This window comes from Lagenorhynchus albirostris, chromosome 15, assembly GCF_949774975.1.
Source record: "Lagenorhynchus albirostris chromosome 15, mLagAlb1.1, whole genome shotgun sequence".
Lineage (NCBI taxonomy): Eukaryota > Metazoa > Chordata > Mammalia > Artiodactyla > Delphinidae > Lagenorhynchus > Lagenorhynchus albirostris.
In genome coordinates, this window is record NC_083109.1 from 86,955,909 (window position 1) to 86,978,326 (window position 22,418).

General features: G+C 57.4%; 2 protein-coding genes across 5 annotated transcripts in view; one reads left to right on the forward strand and one right to left on the reverse strand.

Moving 5' to 3' along the window:
* The window catches only part of LOC132505316 (uncharacterized), a 56,252-nt gene extending 43,070 nt beyond the window's left edge, over nt 1-13,182 (reverse strand). For 2 of the 4 annotated variants that reach the window (XR_009535361.1, XR_009535360.1), the window contains exons 1-3: nt 12,724-13,180; nt 9,481-9,555; nt 6,789-6,854 (exon numbers count right to left, since the gene is read on the reverse strand). Coding sequence is in view for 1 of the 4 variants with exons in the window: in XM_060123330.1 (XP_059979313.1) it covers nt 6,789-6,854; nt 9,481-9,555; nt 10,494-10,553 (201 nt within the window). In the remaining 3 variants the exon portion in view is untranslated. Of the gene's footprint in view, nt 1-6,788; nt 6,855-9,480; nt 9,556-10,493; nt 10,686-12,723 lie in introns of all 4 variants that reach the window. The other 2 variants (XM_060123330.1, XR_009535362.1) reach the window with 2 other exon arrangements.
* Nucleotides 13,183-13,433: 251 nt separating this feature from the next.
* On the forward strand, nt 13,434-15,299 carry PSMG3 (proteasome assembly chaperone 3). Its single transcript, XM_060122267.1, has 2 exons — nt 13,434-14,249; nt 14,806-15,299. The coding sequence occupies exons 1-2, from the start codon at nt 14,034-14,036 to the stop codon at nt 14,956-14,958; spliced, it is 369 nt and encodes a 122-aa protein (XP_059978250.1). The 5' UTR covers nt 13,434-14,033; the 3' UTR covers nt 14,959-15,299.
* Nucleotides 15,300-22,418: the final 7,119 nt, after the last annotated feature.

Consider the following 22,418-nt stretch of genomic DNA (forward strand, 5'->3'; position numbering starts at 1 on the left):
TTTCCTGAGCAGAGCCACAGGTGGTCAACGCAGAGCATGGATCAGAACCTGGGTCTCTGGACCCTCAACGCAGTGCTCACCCCCCAAGCCAGGCTGCACCAGGGAACCAGCCCCCCAAGGCTGCCATGCCCTCCCTAGGCGGGAGAGGGCCTCGGTGCTCGGAGAAGGGGGGTCAGGGGAGGGCAGGAGTGGCCATCACCCTAATGAAGCCATCTCGCCACCGTAATGAAGACCTCACGTACCTCCAATGACACTCAGCAAATCCAGGCACAAATAACCCTAGTCCAATTGAATCAACCTTCAACCGATTGGCACAGCTAAACAAATTAGCCCGAGGCCCGGACGACGTTAACAGACCAGGCAGGCGGGCGCAGGCTGGGATCCTTCAGCAGGCGGGTTCATGGCGTCTAATGAGCTGAAGCCAAATCCCCCGGCGTTCATGTCTCTGGTTTCAGGCCACTCTGCTCCCAGAGCGCAGGCTTTCAGGGGCCTCAGCCCTGGGGGCTGCGGAGGGAAACCAGACCCATGGCGGCGGGAGAGAAGCGGGTAGAGGGAAGGCCGCGAGCAGGGACGCCCTTCCGGTACAGGAGAGAAGGTGCAGGAGGCTGTTGCCGGACTGCCTCCTGGGGATGCAGCCAAGTCTGATGTGCAGCGGGGTGGGCAGGAGCTGGCGGCAGACCCACCCCCCTCCTCGCCCTGCAGTGCCACCCGCACCCAGACCCGGGCTCCCCAGGAGGGGCCTGCTCTGCAGGGCCTCGTCCCAGAGTGAGTTCCCCTGCCCCCAGCCCTGTGCAGGGGCGCTGGAGCCTCCCCAGACACGCGGCGGATGGAGAAGCCCCTCTAAGGGCCCGAGGCAACGCGAGGCCCAGCGTGTGGGCAACCGTAACAGTAAGGGGCAGGCCACTGCCAGTCTCCTCGCCAGCATCCCAGCCGCGCTCTGCAAAACCTGCTGTCCTCCCAGGACCAGGACACAGCCAGCCTGACGCTCGTTGTGGGGAGGGAAAGGCTTAGGCCTCGGCTCCTCCAGCGGCCACAGCGGGGCTCGGGGCTCCTGGCCAGCCGCGGAGGCGGGAGCGGGGAAGGTGAGCTGAGCGGGAACGCAGAGAGCTTGCCCCCCAGAGCGGGTGGCGGGGACATCGGGGGATCGCTGGTGACAGCTGACTGGCCGCCCGGGAGGGTTCAGCAGAACCACAACCTGGATGAATTAAAAAGCCCCCACTGTGTGCCCCCCACCCCCGAAGGTCTGACTTCTCTCACGCTGGAGGGTCGCCAGGACAGCCGGATGCCAAGAGCCAGGACGGAGGTACCCGCATGGCCCCGCTCGCCCCCAGCGTCCCGCGGGGAGGACGGACACGAGGCACAGCAGAACAAGGGCCCCTCCAGGGGCTGTACCCACGGGGTCCCCGCGCCACAGCCTCACTTTCCGATGTCACTCGTGTGTGTCTTTACGAAAGTGCCCAGCAGTGCCCAGGAGGTGGAGTGGGGGCCATGCCCTTCACTGGAGGCTGGCAGTTAGGAACCACTTGAAAACAAGGGGGGACTGTCAGCTGACGAGGGATGGAGGTTCATTCCCAAGGGAGCTCATCCCTAGCGGAGGTGGCAAGTAAGGCAGAGAGGGTGGTGGGCGGACAGGGCCACCGGCGCACGAGGAGGGACCGGAAACACACGCGCACACAGGTACACACACATGCAAACACTTACACACGCATGCCTGCACAGCTCACCCCCTCAACAGCCCTGCCAGCACATACCACGGGGTTCTGTTCAGATGACATTTTGGAAAAGGCAAAACTACGGGACAGAGAAGAGACCAGGGGTCACGGGGGCTGGGGGACAGGAGGGAACTGGGCAGATGGGGCACCGCGGTCACGGTTATACGATCACACGCGTTTGTCAAAACTCAGGACGGCACACCAAGTGCATCTACTGCATGTACTTCATGCCTCAATTTTTTTAAGTTATAAAAATATAAACCTAACCTGGCCTAGAGCCCCACTATTTATTCAGAGAATGTCAAGGCCCTCAATTCCTCAAGGTTTAGCCCCGGGGGAGGCTGGGTCCTTGCTTTCCATCCCCCCAACCCTCCTGTGCTGTCTGAGTGATGCTTTGGGGTTACATCCCAGCAAGGGGCAGTGAGAGTGCCCAGGTGTCGCCCTGACACCTCAGTGGCCCCTCCAGAAAGCCTGGGAGAGGACAGACAGTCCTCCCTGTGGAGTCTGGACAGCCTGGCGCTTCTGACCACGAGCAGGGAGGTAGGTACCTGGTGCCTGATCTTGTTTCCCTTTTCTCTGTGGCTACCAGGAAGCTCAAAGCTAAACCTGAGGCCCAGTCATAGCGACTGTGGAGGACCCAGTGGCCAGCATGCACACCCACTCTGTGTTTCATTACGGCCTTGAAGTCCAGCCCAGCTCGTATTCCCTAGTCCTGATCTCTAACGCTCATGCTGTGGTCTGATTTATAATCCTGTTAGCTGTGAGTGCCCTACGGTCTCCCCAGGGGTTGGGGTTGGACTTGGACTTCCTGCTAGCCCTACAGTGCATAGCTCAGGGTCCGGCCCTCAGAACAAGCTCTGCAAGTGCCTGTGACGTAAATGACAGATGTCGACACCTTTGAAGGACAAAGAGGTTTGTCATTAGATGACTCCTTGGATGGGGAGAGGGAGACACGCAGAGAAGCAGGTGGGAGTGGGGGTGGGGAGAGAGACAGACAGAGGGGTGGGCAGGGGAGAGAGACGGAGAACAGAACTGGCTCCCGGCCTCTGCGGAAGAGGCAGGGGGCCAGCCCTGCCCTAGCGTGGATGGGGGTGGGAAGGCTCGAGGGAAGGAGGACACCCCCTTCCCGGGCGCAGAGGAGAACAGGGCTCCTCCGTTCCTCCGCCCACACTGGGTTCAGCCCTGTCCCTGCTCCGCACGCTGAGAGCGTTCTGTGGCCTCTGCTGCCCCCCAGAGGTGTTCTCTGGTAACGCAGGCACTCCCCACCCAGATCTCCCTGGGGCTGGGGGCCGCCCTGCAGCTCATTCCTGCCAGACCCAACTCAGATCCGGGCCTGGGTTCGCCTGGGGGCTCTGGGTGCGTCTGCATGGTGCAAAATCCCCTGCCACCACGGCCAGGAGTACATTTCCTTCTTTCCCATTTTTATTTCTTTTCTGAAATATGCTAAAAATTCAAATAGTACAGAAATGTGTGACCATGGAAACTGATAAAAGTCCCAACTAATTCTTCACCCCCACCACGCCAAAATGTCACGTCTGTGACAAAGTGTCATGACTGACCTTTTCACCAGGCAGTAGACCCTGTGTTTCTAGGACCTCTTTGTTTATAGGTCCATCTTATTTTTCAAAGTTGTTTTCCTAAGGGAGTATTTCCACCTTGCTTTCAACCTCCTTTGAAATCTTGCCTGTTCCGTTTGTCGGGGTGGAGTTACTCCTGTTTCTCCCTGACTGCCCTGACCTTCAGCTGTTTGCTCATCATTGGTCTCTTCTCTGCAGTGAGGTGGTAACTGGGGGTCCCCTCACACCAGCTCCTAACAGAAAATGTTCACTGACTGAGTGACCAAGCAAACATTTCACCCCTGGATGGATGGACGGATGGATGGACACATGGATGGACGGATGGATGGACACATGGATGGACGGATGGATGGACACATGGACGGATGGATGGACACATGGACGGATGGATGGATGGATGAGCGAGCTCAGCACTTTCACAGAAAGCCCCCAGCGATGCAGTGCAGGCCCAGGCAGTGGGAGGCACACCTGTGAGCACTGAGGAGCTGAGGTGACAGCACCTGGGCAGGACACTGGCCACACCTGCTGTGCACAGAGGCTGGCTTCACCCTGGATCCCTCTGTGTACTGGGATATGGTAGGGTATGAACATGTTAGCTATTCTAACAACAACAACGGTATCAGTAAATTTCAGGAAAGAAGAAAAGAAATAAGACTCCATCTACCAGGACTTAGGTGTGAAAAAGTGAATCCAAAACCTCCGAGCGCCAGACGCTTGCCCACCTGTTCCATCTCTCAGCTGCCCACTCCCCAGACACCACTTGGGACCCGGCTGAGCTGCAGCTTCCTGAGGACGGCTTGGCGGCACCCAGCTGCGAAGAGCCCTGGAACCTGGGCCCCAGCCCCACACTGCTCCCCCGGTCTCGCCACACCTGTCAGTCCTGGCTCCGTGTCTGCCCCCCTCCCCACCATGGGCTACAGGACAGGGCCCTTGGACCCTCGGCACCTACACAGGCTTAGGTCACTGAGCACAACATTCTAAAGGCTCATCCAGGACTTCCCTGGTGGCACAGTGGTTAAGAATCCACCTGCCGATGCAGGGGACACAGGTTCAAGCCCTGGTCCGGAAGATCCCACATGCCGCGGAGCAACTAAGCCCGTGCGCCACAGCTGAGCCTGCTCTCTAGAGCCCGCGAGCCACAACTACTGAAGCCCGCGTGCCTAGAGCCCGTGCTCCGCGGGGCTCTAATGCAATGAGAAGCCCGTGCACTGCAAAAGTAGCCCCCGCTCTCAGCAACTAGAGAAAGCCTGAGCGCAGCAACGAAGACCCAACGCAGCCAAAAATAAATTAATTTTTAAAAATTGCCGTCTCTCAAACCACTAAAAAACAAGTTTAAAAAAAGAGGCTCACCCACGTTGTAACAGGCGTCAAGATCTCCTTCCTTCTTAAGGCTGAATGAGTTCCCACTGTAGGGACAGACCACACTGTGTGTGTCCGTCTGTCTGTGCATGGACACTTGGGTTGCTTCCACTTTCTGGCTACAGTGAATAATGCTGCTGTGGACGTGGGTGTGCATGTTGACATATCGCTTCAAGACCCAGCTTTCAATTCTTTTGGGCAAACCCAGAAGTGGAATTGCTGGATCACAGTGTTTTGAGGAACTGCCACGTGGCTTTCACGCCATGGCTGCACCATTTTACAGCCCGTGAACAGTGTCCGAGGGCGCCGATTCCTCACACCCCAGCCAGCACGTGCCTCCTCTACATCTGTGCGTGCACTTAGCCATCCTAATGGGAGTGGCAGGCCTGCATTCAAAGGCGGCACCTGCTTTGGGCTGGGGTGAGAGTTTCCTGTCGTTTGTCTGCTCTTTGCTTGAATCGTTTACTTGCCCTTCTTCAATTTACACAGCTTAGGATTCACTCACGACACACAGTTCCAAGAGTGTAGACAAACACACAGTCCTGCAAACACCATCACAGCCAAGATACAGCAGATCCCTCATCCCCTGGGCCCCCCCATTTGCATTCAAACCTGCCCCTCACCCCCACTCTGCAACCACTGATCCATAATGCTGCCTTTTCCAGAACGTCACATGAATGGACTCGCGGAGCGCACTGCCTCCTGTGCTTGGCTTCCTTCCTTCCTTGTACTGTTTTGGGGTCCCTCCACACTGTCACATGCCCAGAGTAATGATCTATCACGTGGATGGACCCCAGTTTGTTACCCGTTCAGCTGCTGGAAACATTTGGGTTGTGTTCCGTTTTTGGTCACTATGAAGAAAGCCACTATGAACATAATTGTTGGTGTGGACATAGTTTTCATTTCTCCTGGGTAAGTACCCAGGAATGGGATTGCTGAGTCCCATGGTAGGTGTATATTCCCCTTTACGAGAAGCAGCTAAGCTGCTTTTCCCAGTGCCTGCCCTGACTGGCCCTCCCAGCAGCAAGGCAGCGGCGCTCCAGTTGCTCCCAGTTCCTGCCAGCACTTGGTGTGGCCGGGCCCTGCTGAGCTTGGCTGTGCGTCTCGCTGGGGACACTCTAGTGGGATTTTGCCACATCCTCTGTGGCCATCAGTTCACCTCGACACACAGAACCACAGCCGCTGGGATTTGGAAAGGCCTTCAAAACACTTTGAGTCCAGGGCTTCCCTGGTGGCGCAGTGGTTAAGAATCCGCCTGCCAATGCAGGGGACACGGGTTCGAGCCCTGGTCCGGGAAGATCCCACATGCCGCGGAGCAAATAAGTCCATGCGCCACAACTACTGAGCCTGCGCTCTAGACCTTGCGAGCCACAACTACTGAGCCCGTGTGCTACAACTACTGAAGCCCGTGTGCCTCGAGCCCGTGCTCCGCAACAAAGACAAGCCACTGCAATGAGAAGCCTGCGCACCACAACGATGAGTAGCCTTGGCTCGCTGCAACCAGAGAAAGGCCACGTGCAGCAATGAAGACCCAACACCAAAAAAAAATAAATACATAAATAAATTTTAAAAAAACCCAAAAAACACTTCGAGTCCAGTCTCCCCAGCGCAGACATCCTGGTACCGTCCTCAGCCCCGATGACCACCTGGTCCCAACGCCTCCACAGGGAGGGCAATCACCACCTCCCATGGAAGGCCCTGGCATTCCTGGAAAGTTCTGTTGGTCAGAAAGTCCATGTGCTGTGCCCAATCTACCTTCTCAGAACCTCCATGTGGTACAGGCCCTGGGCCCAGCCCACAGACACAGAATGGGCCCTCAGGAAGGCGGGCCCGCCCCGACCTCCCAGCCCACTCCGCTCCCTCCCTGCTCAGACAAAACCAACTCCAGTCCAGCCCCCAGGGCCCTGTCCCCATCAGAGGGCAGGAGCACAGAGGAATGGATCAGAGGCACCTGGAGGCCACCCGGCCAATCTGCCCATTTTACAGATGAGGAAACAGAGGCCCGGAGCAGGGAAGGGAATTGTCCAAAGTCATCAGCAAGTTAGTGCCAGGGCCTGGGGGCAGGGCTTGGGTTTCTTTCCACTTCATCCTGCCCCCTCCCTAGCCCCACCCACCACTCTGGACCCACTGCTTTACACACCAACTTGAATGCGATCCAATTGGGCAAACGTTTATCAAAGCCGCACGCTGGCTTTCCGTCCTCTCCCTGTAAAAGAAAAGAGTACGAACAATAACCAGCCTGGCAGGCTTTGTCGTTTGGCTTGACATGGGGCAACAAGATGGCTTCTTATCAGGGGAAATAACTTCTTAAAATATTGAAAGAAAGGCTTTCAGAAATTGCACATGGATTAAGGTTTCATTTATTAAAGAACTAAACAAACAGTGCAAGATGTGGGTACAAGGCAGTTTTCAATATTTCTAACGAGGGCAGGAAGCCTCACTCCAGGAACAGAAAGATTGTAATATTTGAGCTTGACTAAGTTCGGCAGAAAACAAAGTGACAAGCTAAACTCTCAATTCTGTGCCCTGCTGGAATTAGGTCCAAAAATAGAGCATTTTCTTTGTGTTGACCATGTGACATTAAATAAAAATACTCCTGCTGACATAAAACTCCAAAGCTCAGGGCACCCCTAGGCCACAAAGCGAGCGCCTGCCCCACAGGGCACCACCGGCCTCCACGGGAAAGTGATGCTTTCACTTCTGACCCTGGGCAGCAGGCTTCTCAGAAATATCTTTAAATGCTCCCTGGGAAGAGGATTTATGCCCTTTCCGGGTGAACAGCTCCCTGGACCCTTATAAACTGGGCTCAGTTTTAATGGTATTCATTCATTTCCCTTGGGAAAATTTCGAATTTCACGTAGTCTCAGGGTTTTGTTTCCGTAATAAAATATATGTGATTTTCAGTGGGTTGCCTTTAATCTTTATATCCTATCCCTTCCCTCAACTTGGATAAACCTGGTTTATAAAAAAATTAATTGTTCACTATCTTTTTCTAGATAACTGGGTGCAGTAAAAGGTCGTTTCTGTGTCCCGGAGCTCCCTGGTTAGAACTGTCTTACTTCCGTGCTGCTGCTTAGTCACGGGTCTTTGCGACTGCTGAGCGCACAGACACTGTGCCACACAGGTGACTGCTGGGCATGCAGCCGCGCCACAAGACGAGGTCGCACCCGCTGGGGGCAGAGGAAGGCCAGTGGCGAGGCTGGGGGTAGCAACCAGGGTCCACAAGCACCAGGACTCTCTGCCCTTGGCCGCAGGGCTGCCGAGCTGAGGGAGATCTGCAGACAGCCCTGAGGCTGACCCCGGTCGCCGTGCTGGGCCTCGCTGCCTCTGCAGCTCTCGTGCTGGCTTAGGAATTTACGTCCTGTCACAGAAAGACCCAGCTTCGGTATCATCACAGCCTTTCTCCAGAGACGGGATGGTGGCATTAAGGACCTCACAGCCCTAACGGTTAGGGGACTGGGCAGGTGGGTTTACATCGCCCTCCTGGTCTTTCTGCTCCTCGCAAAAGCCTGGGCGTGGAGAGGCCGGAGCCACCGATCACACGAGGGCCTGTGCGTGGGGCACTGCCAGTGGATTCCAACGACCCATGAACGGAAGGAGACGCTATCAAGCGCGCTGTATGTGCCAGGCCCTAAGCGAGGCCCTTTTGCAAATGGGATGTCATTTAATCCTCCCCATTACTGAACAAGCAAGAATGGGTTTCTCCAAAAGGAACGAAGCACTGACACAGGCCACAACATAGATGAATCTCGAAGGCTGAGGGAGAGAAGCCGAAATGAAAGGCCACAGAGGGTGAGCCCGTTTATAGGAAATGCCCAGGACAGGCAAAGCCGTAGGAACAGAAAGTAGACGAGTGGTTTCCAGTGGGGAGGTCTAAATATTTGGTACTTTCCACTTACGATTTCTTCTTTGACATACATTATTTAGAATTATTTTTTAAACTCCCAGATGCATGGGAAGTTGCTTTTACATTAACTTTTTTCTTTTTTTGGCCGCATTGCACGGCTTGCAGGACCTTAGTTCTCCGACCAGCGACTGAACCCACAGCAGCGAAAGCGACGAGTCCTAGCCACTGGACGGCCAGGGAATTCCCAACAGTAACTTTTTTTTTAAACAGTGATTGGTTCAAGGACAGGCACGCGACCCAGGTTGGTCTAGGGAGATTCAATCCTGGGACTGTCACTGGGTATATGGGGAAGGGACAGCTCCTGCGGTGGAGGCTGTTGGTTCTACCACAGCACGGGGGACAGCCCCTCTGAGAGTAGGGCCCACACGCCCGCACAGCTAGGAGGCGGAGAAAGACATCACGCGACTCTCTGGGTCTTTTCAGCCCACAGAAAAGCCCATCTGTGCTCCTTTTGGGGCAGAAGACGGTTTCACATCTGTGTCTGTCACCTACACTTGAAAAAATCGTACGGATACAGCTTCCCTCACTCATTCCAAAATATCTATAATCTAAATGTCAAAAATATCTGATGGCTGTGTCTCAGGCCTGCATCACAAATGTAATCCCCGACAACTGCTACCCAGCGCCTCTTAAAATACCGGCCAAGAGAAGTGACAGTGATTATTAATTTATATAAATAAAGTGGTTCTGGGACTTCCCTGGCAGTCCAGTGGTTAGGACTCGGTGCTTTCACTGCCGTGGCCCTGGGTTCAGGCCCTGGGTTCAGGCCCTGGTTGGGGAACTAAGATCCCGCAAGCCTCAAGGCGCGGCTAAAAAATTATTTTAAATTTAAAAAATAAAGTGGTTCCACCTATTACCGTGTCTCACAAAAACTTAGAAGGATGTTGCCTCTACGAGACTCAGGCAAACCCCGGCAAAGCCTTACCCATTCTGAGACTGTGCTACCCAGGAGGTCCTTTTGGTCCAAGTTTTGGCTACCTGGGTACCTGTGGTCAGGAGGCTGCAGGGGAAAACAGATATTCTCATAGCACAGAGAGTTTCACGAATGAATTGACCATTTACATAACTGGGCTCCACTCAAACACCCCTCCCTGTATAGCTCCAGACTCTCTCTCTCGCGCTCTCTCTCTCTCTCTCTCTCTCTCACACACACACACACACACACACACACACCCCAACACTGAAAGGCCTGGGAATCATGTTGTGAGGCTGTGGAAGTACAAATCAAGTTGAATTGTAAATCTTATGGAAGATGCAAGATTTCAGAAAGTCCATAAATGGAATAATACTGAGGGATGTTCAGATCTAGCCCAAAGCAACTGGCAAGAGTGGGAGGGCCTGGCCGTGCAGCTGAGGACCACGAATGTGACAAGGTAATGACAGGCTGCTGCTCCCACAAGAAGTGACTCGAATATCAGAGAGAGGCTCTTGGGGAAGTGGAAGGCGCTCTTGCATATTTTAGCGCAACTGATCCTCTTTCTTCATAACGCACCTGAGAAAATCACACGATGTGAAGGAGAATGTGGAGAGCCATCACACAATTTGTTGGAAAAATTATGAGCCTGCCAAATCAACACTTGATTAATTCCTTGTCAGTTCTACAAATTAACTTATAATTGCATTCAGAACCTAAGTTTCCTTGAATACAAGACAAATGCAAGATATTCCCCCCGTTTTTCCTTTCTCACGATAAATTCTCAAAATCTTTTGCCCCACCATTGACATCATTACTATTTGATTCCCATTTTAAGTGAATTCGCTTAAGGGACCTTCCTTTCCAGTCTGATTTCCATCTTGCACTGGAGAATGGTCAGTGGCAGGCAGTGAGCACCTGCTCCACTACTGTAAGTGTGTAAGCTCTGCCCACACATCCACTTAGGCCACCAAGAAGCCTCCTCCCCGGACTGCCACCACCTCACCCGAGGACAGCCTTCGCACCTCGTTTCCTCCAAACTTAGTCTTTATCGAAGATCTAGACCAAAAAACAGCCAGTGTCATCAAAACATCATCCACTTTGTTCTTCCAACATCTCTTTTATAAAAGTGATGAGCTTATTTCAGACTTAGGGTTGTTTTTGTTTTTGTTTTTGTTTTTGGTGTGGGGAGGGTCAGATTTCTTGTACCAATCTGCCTACAGAGAGAGAATGCATGAATTGGTGAATAAAAGTAAATGAACCTTTTAGAGGTTTCACATGGCAATACATTGGCAATTGGCTTTTGGGGTGTGTGGGGGGTGGATGTGTGTTTAAATTTAGAACCAACAAAAAATTAGACTCTCCTGAGAAATTGATATGTTTCTTCCTTTTTGAGTATTGGAACCACAAAACTCATAACCTTTCCCACTGTGCACTGGCTGCAAGAAAGCTCAAAAAACAAGTTTCCTCTTGGTTTTTATGTCTATTTTGATAATGTTTTGTAGACTTGCCTTTTTCTTTTAGGCCACCAGAAATCATTGTGGAATGAACATGCTTCATTTGACTTAATTACATCATGAGAAAAGGCGGTAAGGACATGAGGGGTCCCAGAGCTTCCTAAGGGGTTAAGTGATATGGACAGACCAGGCTGGGGGTGGGGTAGAGTGTGCCCTGACAGGCCTGTCAGGGAGCCGGAGAGAAAGCCTTCTGGGTGTGCGGTTTTGAAGGGTGTTCATCCCCTGAGGAAGAGTCTCAAGGCTCAAATTACTGCAGTATCAGACAAGACTCCCCACCCTGCCAATACCACTTCCAGCGTGGAGAAAGGGAAGATATGCGGGGGGCTGGGGGGCTCTCTGAATCCCTGGGAGGAACCAGAAATCATCCTGCTACAGGGCAGCACTGTCCCTCGTCTTCCCCTTTACCCGGAGCTGCGTTGAGAGACCAGTAATTAAGGGTAAAGGTCCGAAGCCCAGATCCAGCCCTTATCAGCTTTGTGACCTTGGGCAAGTTCTTTGAACCTGAACATCTTGTCTATAAAACCGGGAAAATAACAACTCTACTTAATGGGGATGTTAAGATTAAATGAGTTACTATAGGGAAAGCACTTAGGGGCTTCCCTGGTGGCGCAATGGTTAAGAATCCGCCTGCCAGTGCAGGGGACACAGGTTTGAGCCCTGGTCCGGGAAGATCCCACATGCCGCGGAGCAACTAAGCCCGTGCACCACAACTACTGAGCCTCCGCTCTAGAACCCGTGAGCCACAACTACTGAGCCTGCGCTCTAGAGCCCACAAGCCACAACTACCGAAGCCCACATGTCTAGAGCCCGTGCTCCACAACAAGAGAAGCCACCGCAATGAGAAGCCCGCACACTGCAACAAAGAGTAGCCCCCGCTCACCGCAACTAGAGAAAGCCCGCGCGCAGCAACGGAGACCCAACGCAGCCCCAAATATAAATAAATTAAATAAATAAATTTTTTTAAAAAAAGAAAGCACTTAGAACAACGCCTGGCACATACTAAGTGCCCTTGGACATGGGAGGATATCCCAGATGAGCTTCTGAGGGCAGAAGCCCCTGGCACTGCCTAGAGTGGTTAAAAAGCCTTTGTTATGACGCTGACAAAGATTCTCTCCTACACCAAACTCTTTTTCAACCAGGCCTCCCCTTTTTGGACTTCTGCATTTTCCAATTTTAGCAAGAACTGCCCCCGCCATCCTCCATATCTGATACCCTCCCCCCCAGGTCTGATCGGTTCCTCATCCCCCACGGACCCCCAGGTGGTCTGATACCGCCCAGGCCTACCTTCAGCGAGAATCCTGCTAGGTTTCCTTGGCTAGAAACCCCCAACCCCCTGATGTTTCCTCTTAGTAATTTCCCACCCACTGACCTAACTAACGCTGCTCCTTGGCTGTAAATTCCCACTGGCCCCTGCGGTTTTAAGTGAAAAATGTCACCTGCCATAACAGTAAACAAAGGATGTTGCAACCTACAAGCCATCCCGTCACAGCCCACGGACGTTGCACCCTGAGGGGACTCCTCAGGGTGGAAAGCAAAGGATACTGGCCCCAGAGAGCTGAGGTGCACATCAAAGGAATGATCTCAGTGAGCCCAGACTCTGGCATCTTCCCATACACAGAAAAGCACTAAATTCCTTAACTCGAGGTGTCTGGTTTTCTGTAATGCACAGTATCTTCTGACGTTCCGACTACCCGGTGTTTGTTGTCAAAGCCCCTAAGTACCCTGGATCCTCCCTTACCTCTTCGGAACAGTCCCTGAGTTATCTGAGATGCTGTGTCCCGGGCTTAAGTCCTCAGTCTTGTCCACCGAATAAAACGTAACTCTCAACTTTTAGGTGGTGCATTGTTTTTTCAGTCCACACGGTATTCGGGGATGACTGAGGTCTCTTGTGCCCTATGTCAACGGTCCTGAGTGGAATGTTTTCAGCGCTTTAACTGCCCTCCGGCCCTGCTTTTCTCTCTCAGCTCCCTGTGCTTCTGTGAGGGTCCTGGAGCCCACGGCCAAGGGGCCCGAGACCCCATTCCTGAGGTTCCCCAACCAAAGAGCTGCAGGGTCCCCGGCAGGAAGGCCCGAGGACCCCCTTCTGGAGAAGCCCCAGGCCCCTCGACTGAGGGCCTGGAACCGAGGAGCCGAGGCCTGCAGGTTGGGGGGGGGCGGTGCAGGTCCTTCCCGCTGACACGGCGCCGAGCCCGTCCCTGCCCAGCAGCACCGAAGCCCGCTGCCCAGGGCCCGGAAGCCGCCGATGGGACCGGAAGCCGCCGGCGGGACCGGAAGCCCTGAGGCTGCACTTCCGGGGGGGCGGTGGAGCGAGCGCGCAGGCCTGCGGCTCGAAGGGCGGGGTTTGCCGGGGGCGGGCCCACATTGCCCACGTGCGTCACTTCCGGGCGTGGCGCGGTGAGCGCGGGCTGCGTGGCGGGCGGCGGGGCTGTTGGGTATCTGGCAGGGCCGGACGGGGGAGGAGGGGGTGGGCGTCCTCACGGGCCCCGGACGGCTCCAGCCACCCTCTGCCCTCCGCCTTGGTGGGGGTGCTGCTTCTCCCGTGGGACCGATGGTTTCCCCAAACGCAGCAAACGAAACCTCAGTGTGCGGACTAGAGGGGTGACGCGGGCGCCGCCACCCGCTCCGCCGGGTTTCTGCACCTGCGGCGCTTACTCCCCCCACCCCCACCCCCGCGCGATGGCACGACTGAGGCCCCCAAGACTCAAATGAGAGCCGTTGGGATGCGGTGGGGGTCACAGTGATGCAGGACGGCGGGGGCCGACGCGTGGGGAAAGGGAGTTCTCACCTGCCTCCAGAGGCGAAAGTGTATTTTGACATCCCGCCTGTTTATACGTATGTGTCTAGTTAAGGGATCCAGAAAGTTCCGGGCGAATGAAGCCGTATGGATGAACAGGCACAGGCTTTTGAATGGGCCTACTTGTGTTTCTGTTTTAATGCCTAATAATGCTTATTCTTGGAGCCTCAAGGCTACCTGCCATTGATCGATTGACTTTTTTTTTTTCTATCTTTTTAACGTAAACTGAAGGCGCCATCGAGCCAGTCCCAGCTATGGAAGGTAAGCCATTGGTGATATCGAAAGAGAAGACTGCAGTGGTGTGTGGGGTCCCCACCCAGGTGGTCTGTACAGCCTTCAGCACTCACATCCTGGTGGTGGTGACCCAGTTCGGGAAGATGGGTACCCTGGTCTCCCTGGAACCCAGCAATGTGACCAGTGACGTCGGCAAGCCCGTGCTGACCACTAAAGTGCTTCTCGGGCAGGACGAGGTAAAGTGGTTGGGAAGGGCTCCCCGTGCCTGTAATTTGTCTGTACGGATGTGGAGCATCTGGTAGGCGAGACCTGCCTCCAGCCAAGACAGCATTTTCCGCAGCCTCCGTGCACTTGAGGGCATCCGCCTGCCCTTGGGGGCTGCTGTCCCCGGACGAGTTGATTCTGTAATGTAGACCTCCCCTCATTCTGACCCTGTCATAGCACGTTATGGTGGTGAGTGCCTACTCCGCTCAGGAAAGATCACCTGTGACATTTGACAGGGTTTCCCTCTGCAGACCCACATGGGTCCTTCCAGAGTAAAAATAGCTGGAAGAGACAGGAGCCAGAAAGCACTGAGGAGACAGATCTAATGATGCTCCTTAGCAGTGTGTGTATGACTGGAGCGTCTGGAGAGTCTTGTTGAATCTGAATGGCTGTCGCGCTGGACTTACCGGGTGGTGCTTTAATGGTGATATGGGAAGCCCTTCTGGGTCCCTCAGGGGTACTCGGTGAAGGCATTAAGAAGAAAACAGGTTTCTTGCAGTTAAAGTGGTCTCTCCTTGCCTTCGCCAGCCTCTCATCCATGTCTTCGCAAAGAATCTGGTGGCGTTTGTGTCTCAGGAAGCTGGAAACAGAGCAGTCCTTCTCGCCCTAGCCGTAAAGGACAAGAGCATGGAGGGGGTGACGGCCTTGAAAGAGGAGATCCGGACATGCCAGGTGTGGTGACCGCGGAGTAACCACCCCTGCTGTCCAGCAGGGCCACGTGGCAACTCAGACGCCCTCTCAAGGATTTGAAGACCCTCCCTCAGTCAGAAGGAGTGCCTTTATCTGGTTTTGGTCCTTGAAGCTGGAAGAAACATGCACGTCTCGGGCCGACTTTGGTTTGGGGGCTGACGTCACCTGTGGAGGGAGGACGTGGAATGTGTCCTGGGGCGTTGTAAGCGGTCCTCCCTGGGTCCACACAGTTGCACATGTTTGAGAATTGGCGGAACGAGTCATGGCCCTCAGTGTGCAGACGAATTGTTGGGGGAAATTTTTTTTATTAAAAATAAATGTGTATCCCAAAACGCTGTCCTTAACAACGCTACCAAATTTCAGGCACACGTGTAGGTTCACTGTGGTGAGCCACAGCGGGGAAGAGAACCTGTTGGGTGAACGCTCGGCTCCCGGCATCCGGCTCTGCTCGCACTCTCATCCTGCCCCTCTGCCCGTGACTTCTCTGAGCCTTCCGTTCCACAGACCCTGCTCGAGTTCTCACTGTGTGCTGGTACCCTAGCCTCCGGAGCCACGTCCTTGAAGGCTGGGGGCAGACGTGCGTCACCCCACAGGTACAGGGTCAGCTGGGGAGGGCCCACGTGGGGCAGACCAGGCAGCGCCCGCTGCCCAGGGAAGGCTCTGTAGCAAGGGGATCCTGACGCGGGAGGAGGGTGTTTCTAGCAAAGGCCAGGGGGCGGGAGAAGCACAGATTGTAGGGTGTTGGGGGCCGGCTGAACGTGAAGCCCAAGGGCTGGGGACAGGTGGCCAGGGCCTTCTGTGTCTGCTGAGCCCTTGGGACTTGATCCTGAGCTGCAAGGAGCTACTGAAGGCTTCCAAGTCAGGCTGGGTTTGCCCTTCGGAGATACCCCAAGGGTTGGTGGAAGCGCGAGGCAAGGCTTGCCTTCAGGACAGTGTGTCCGCCACAGAAGACGGCCTGTACGTGCCCAGGCCTGGGACCCACCTGGGCTCCCTCATCCCTCCAGATGTGGTGACCTGAGTCACTGGTCGTACTAGAGACCAGACCGGTAAATCTTTGTGCCGTTTGACTCTTAGTCTCGTGAGAGAAGAGAGGCAGCAGGAGAGTTGAGGTGAGAGCCGGGGTCTGGAAGCAGAGACCAGTGGAGATCCTGAAACGGAGTGGGCAGCCAGGATGCCCTTCCGGGGAACACCGGGGGTGGATCCGAGCGTTTATGAGATCAGAAAGGGATGTTCTAATTTGGTTTTCTTGGAACCAAAAGCCTCTGGAATCCTGAGTCTGATTTTATTTATTTATTTATTTTGCGGTACGCAGGCCTCTCACTGTTGTGGCCTCCCCCGTTGCGGAGCACAGGCTCCGGACGCGCAGACTCAGCGGCCATGGCTCACGGGCCCAGCCGCTCCGCGGCATGTGGGATCTTCCCGGACCGGGGCACGAACCCGTGTCCCCTGCATCGGCAGGCGGACTCTCAACCACTGCGCCACCAGGGAAGCCCCTGAGTCTGATTTTAGAAACCCCTGCTGAGGACAGGTGATGGGAGAGGCTGCACTGCTGGTCCAACTTGAAAAAAACTTAGTGAGTTTGTTGAAGGTGGGACGGAGGAAAGCTGTCTTCAAGGGCTCATTCCTTCAGCAGCCTCCCGGGGGGGACCATCAGCCTGCAGAGCTCACGTCCCCTCTGGGGACAGTCGGGTAAATCCACAGGTACACACCAGGCTCACGCGGTGACCAGGCGGCCTCAGCATCAGAAGGGCCAGGGAGTCGAACGTGGGGATCCGCCAGACTTCCCAGAGTGGGCACTGATGCCCGAGCAGGCTCGGCACCTTGCGGGCTCCTGTGCGGGGAGCCTGAGGGGCCCAGGGCCCGACCCCCGACCGAGGGAAACAGGCAGACCCACCCCGGGAGACACAGGGCTCCTTGGTGGCCAAATCCGGCTCAGGGACTGCGGTGTGACGTCTCCACAGCCTTGCACCTCCCTCCCTGCTTGCTCTCAGTCCAGTCTTTCTCCTGAGAAGATCCCACCTGGCGTCTGCACTGGGAGGGCCTGGACGGACACTAGTTTTAAAAGCCAGAAAGCAGCTGACCAACTGGAGAAGGAGGGAAGGCCCTGTCCATCCACGTGTGAGGACCCCAAAGGTGACACAGTTCATAGCAGGTGTGGGGACACAGGCACTGGAGTAAAGGAGATGTGCGGGGCGTCAGCAGGTCCAGTGGGTGGGCAACCCCTGGAGAACCGGCACCTGAGCCAGGGGCAAGGGCAGGGCACCGTCCGATGACACTGGAGCACAACCGGGCAGGAGCCTCCTCGCTCAGAATCAGCCTGTAATTAGGCACACCCCTCATCTAACAATCAGATGTGTCTGTCCATGGAAACATGCTTCTCTCGCTTGGCCAGCGGGGAACCTGAACCGTGGGTCGGGCTCCAACTTGGGGCTAAGTTCATATTCGCAGCTGTAGTTTTCTGATTTGGCCCCTAAGTGCACAACGACAGGACTGGCCCACGCTGCCTGTTGGTGAGGTCTGGGGTCAGCCCTTCATGCAGTCGTGGTAACACGTTTAATCCTCACGACGACCCCGCGAGGCCGCTGCTCTCATCTACATGTCAGATGAGGAAACTGAGGCGTGGCTGCCACCGAGCAGCGGGTCTGGGATTTCACGTGGGCAGAGAGCCTGGAGTCCACGCTGGTCACCCGTCACCCGGGCCCTCGCTGACACTCATTTTGGACCCCTTTCTCTCTAAGGAGCGGGCCAACCGCCTTGTCCACGCTGAAGGCAGACTTGCCTCGGTGCTTCTGCCTGGCTCTGATTCAGCCTCCGTGCGGGGGCCTCCTGCGAGCCAGGCCCTGGCGGTGCACACGCCATCTAGTCCTCATGACTGCCCTTAAGAGGCAGGCAGGCCGTGGAGAAAGTTGAGGTTCAGCAGGACAGGGCGGGTCACCCAGACCCCCAGGTGATCAGTGGTGGCCCCAGGATGTAGGCCCCTGTCATTTGCGCAGTCCCACGGTTGCCCGCCCGGAACATGGTGGGGCAACTGACGTATAATTGAAACCAGGGTCCCCAGCGCCTTCCCGAGTAGCACTTACTCACAGCTGCCCGAGGCTGTCTGGTAGCTATTACAGAATACGGGCTGAGCCCAAAGGCTTCCGTCACTGAAGCCAGTGCCTCTGCTCTGCTCTGCCTTATAAATCAAGACATGCGACTCGTATGAAAAGGCATTTGGCCCTTTGCTTTCCGCGTTGCTCTGCTCCCAGGTGCTGTAATTCAGGAGGAGAGATACATTCTCCGGTAAAGGGGTCGAGAAAGCCGCAGTTTCCGCAGGCAGAGCTGTCGGCTTTGTGGGAATCGTTATTCCTCTAGATGGAAAGGCTGCATATGGTGCTTGCCCAGCGATCAAACTGTAATTACAACTTCCAGCAGTTTATGGCCAAAAGTAAATAGTGAACGTGGGGCTGATTTGCCAGCCCCTGCGGCATGGACTGGTGGATGAGTTTCCCTTTTTCAAGGCCGTGCCCTTGGACCAACGCGGTATGATTCACCCGACACGGTTTCCTGCTGAGCTACAAGTAGAGAACCCCAAGTTCCCCTCCCTCTAGCTCCCTTTTCCTAAGTGGACATGGGCCTGTGGCTACCGTTCAGAGTCAAGGGCGGGCCAGTGGGTACCTTCGGCGGTCAAGAGAGGCCAGGAGGGCGACCGCCCATGGTTACCAGTCTGAGCAGCTTATCCAGGGTTTGACAGAGCCCTGGATCCACCTGAACCAATTATGACAAATAACCCGCGGAATAAGGCAGTGACCGCGGGGCCCAGCTGGATAAACTGGCGTAGCGCCTTGCAGTGAAATCGGACGTCAGGAGCGGGTGCCGGGTAGCTGACGAGAGTGCCGGCCGGATGGATCAGAACGAATTCAGAGCAGGCGTGGGCATTGTCGTCGAGGCCCCGCGATCACAGCCAGAAGCAGAGGGGAGCCCCGGTCTTGTGCGGGGACTCATAAATTCCAGAAGGACTGTGGGAAGACGGGGGGCGCCGGAGCACGGGGGAGGTGGGGGAGCGAACAGGCAGGAGGGCCCTCCCCGATGTGGGGCATCAAGGGGCGAAGGGACCAGAGAAAGGAAAACGGAGCAGCGTGAACGGGGCGGGGTGGGGGGTGGACATCCCAGCTCCACGCGCGGCGGATGCTGCATCACCCTGTTTAACCCTCGTTGCACCTCTGAAGTGGGCGTGGGAGACCCCCCACCTACACAGATGGGCCAGGGAGATGAAGCAGCCAGAGCTACACCCGGTCAGTGGTCCAGGAAAGAGCCACGCCCGGGTGTCGGAGACTCAACAGCCCGCTGGACGGTGGGGGGAGGGACGGCTGGTCCCGAATCTGGGCAGGGCATGGTGGAGGGTGTGGCCGGGCTACCTGGGCAGGTAGGGCCGGCCTGGCAGGACGGGTGGGGCGGGCAGCAGGGAGGGGTTTTCTGGGTCTGGGGCAAGGCCAGCGCTTTGCCAGTAGCAATCGTATCAGACTGACCCAGGCTGCTGTGAGGAGGGACGGCAGAGACCTGGGGGCCCGGTGGCGGGGCCGGACAACCCTGGTCGCCCCCTCAGGCCTGGAGACCTGCGACAGACCTGGGGTCTGGCCAGATGGCCAAGGGAGCCACCAGGGAGGTGAGCTGTGCGTGTGTGTGCCTGTGTGTACACGTGTGTGTGTGTGTGTACACGTGTGTGTGTGCGCACGCACAGCCCCAGGTGTCCAGCCTGGGGCCCCGTGCACCCCTGGAGAGAAGCGCCCACACCCTGAAATTCTGAGACTCACAGCTGCTCCGTCCCCACCCCATCTCTACCCCAGAGGCCGTGCCGCCTGCCAGGCCCCAGGATGCCACCTGGTGACCAAAAAGGGTCTCAGGCCAGCCCAGCCAGACCAGGCCCAGGTCGGCACCCCTGCTCCAGGTCCTCACGGAAGGGTGCCCCCCAGGGCTGGGGCAGCTCGCTCTGGGGCAGCGGGCAGGTACGGACAGGCCCTGGGCAGTCACAGGCTCTCCCTGGGGACCAAGGCAACAGGCCTGGGGAGGGGCTCGGCCTGGCATGGGCAGGACAGAGGACGGGAGGCCTACGGGGTGAAGAGAGAAATCCTCCGAGGCCCCAGGTGGGTCCCGCTGGGCTGCAGGGCAGGGCTGGTCGGCCTGGCAGCCCAGAAGTAGAGGGAGACCACCCAAGTGCCCGAGGCTGGCGGGACCCCGCGCCCAGCCCCCAGCACCAGCAGCCTGTGAGAGGAGTGGGCAAAGCCTCCCGAGTCCCCGCTCTTACCAGGGCTGACCTGCTGCACACGGCCGGCCGTCACCCGCGGAAACTGACGCTCAGAGAGGCCCACGGTTGGCCCTAAGTCACAGACACGGTGAGAGGCCAGGCCAGGGTCCCAGCCCTCGTGTCGGACCCAGGGCCCTGCTCCTGCCCGGCTTTGGGGGCCCAGTGCCCTGCCCAGAGGGGCCAGCACCTTGGACACGGGGAGGCACAGCTTCCCAAATTGCCCCCAAACTAGTGCTGGAAGGACCCTCAGCCCCCCGGCCCCTGAGGCCCAGAGAAAGGGGCGGAGTGGCTCCGGGGTCCCCAGGCTGCAGAGGTGTGCTGGGGGCCTCTGCAGTCGCCCCGGCCCAGGCTGTGGTGGCATTAGCTGAGTCAGTGGCCATTGTGTGGGCCGCCACCAAAGCCCAGGGCCAAATCCCATCTGCCACTCCTTGGTGGGCCGGCCTGGGGAAGGGGGCGTGTCAGGACGCCTCCCACCACCCTGTCCTCCAGCCCTGTCTCTGGAGCCCAGAGTGGGCAGCTCGGAGCTGGAAGGGCCTGGCTCAGGGAAGGCAGGAGGGGAGAGCCTGTCCCCCGTGGGAGAGAGCCGTGTGCCACCGGAAATGGCAGGCCGGCCCGAAGGGGGGCTGGCATGGCGGGGGAGCCTGGAAGGAGGTTCGGTGCCACAATGAGGCCATTAGGTCCCTGGGGTGAAGGGCAGGCGTGGGGAGCGGGGTGTTGAGGTCTGTGACTGGCCCGAGGCTCCTCGGCCACCCCACAGCTGAGCCGGGAGCTGCCCAGGGCCCAGTCACCTGGTCACGGTAAACAGCGGTCAGAGGCGTCAGCCGCCCGCGTCTGGGCGGCAGGTCTGTCCTGCGAGAGGCTTGGTCAGCGTCCAGCCCCAGGCAGGGAAATCAGGCCAGGCCGGCCAGGCCGCCTCTCCCGAGTGGCTGCTGCCTGTGAGAGCAGCCGCCAGGGGTGGGGCCTCGTTCGGCCAGAGAGCCCCATGGGAGGCCGCAGGGTCAGCCTCTCCCCGGCCCCTCCTGGGACCGGGGTGCCAAGTCCCTTGCTCCCCCAGACCCGGTACCCGTGTCAGTCGTGCCCTCTAAGCCGGTGAAGCACGCCTTACCCACCCCGGGGCCCTGTGGCTCCCGGCTGCGCCTGGCATGTGGCCCTGCTCGGGGTCTGGGGTCTGGGGCTAGGGGGAAGGCAAGGGGGTGCTGTCCCAGGTCTCCAGGGATTGCAGGGACCTGCATGCCATACCCCAGGCAGGGGCTGGCGGACCCTAAACTCACCTTTGCTGACGAGAAAGCAGAGGCCCAGCGAGGCGAAGGGGCGTGCTCAGGTGGCCAGAGAGCAGGGGCTGCCTCTGGAGCGACCGGGTCAGGAAGCCAGAGAAGGAAGGGGAGCCCAGGTTTATAAAATGCCGCCGAGCAGACAGCGCCGCAGGTCCGGGTGCCATGGGCACGCGGGGCTCGGGGGCGGGCGCGGGGCTCGCAGGAACTCATGTCCGCTGGAGAAGGGCCAGACCACACCGGCCAGCCCTGCCGGGCCAAGTGGGAGCCCACGCGGGACACCAGTGTCCAGGGCGTGGGCTGGGCAAGGCGCGGGGTTCCCGACGCGCCTGTGGAAGTTGAAGAGGTGAAGAGAGAGAGGAGGTGACACCCGAGACGGCAGGAGGAGAGTCGGCACCGGAGGAGGCCGTGAGGGGAGCCGGGCCAGGTCCCGGGCTCTACCTGAGTCAGGATGGGGGCCTCAGGGCGAGTCTGGGGGACCCCCTGGGGGGCAGTGTGGGCGGAGGGGTGGGGGAACGGGGTGGTGTGTCCGAGGGGCTGGCAGCCTCCCCCCGGACCCTCCTGTACCCTTGGGGGACCCTGGACACGTGGGAGTCCCTGACTCCCACCCCTTGACCCCACGATCCAGGGCCGCAGGGAGGGTCAGGCGGCACCAAGGATGGGACCGTGTGGGCACTTAGTCCCCAGGGTGGTAGACGGCTGAGGCCCCCCACCCTGCCGGCACCTCCAAGGGCCCAGGGGGGTGAGCCCTTCCCACTGGCCCAGGGCTGACCACAGGGCAGGCCCAGTGGCCTGTCTGTGACTCAGCCACACCCCCTCCTCCCCTCCCCCCACCCCCTGGCAGAGAAAACCAGAAATGCTTCCAATGCACCTCCTGGGGCCAGGGGCCTTTCTAA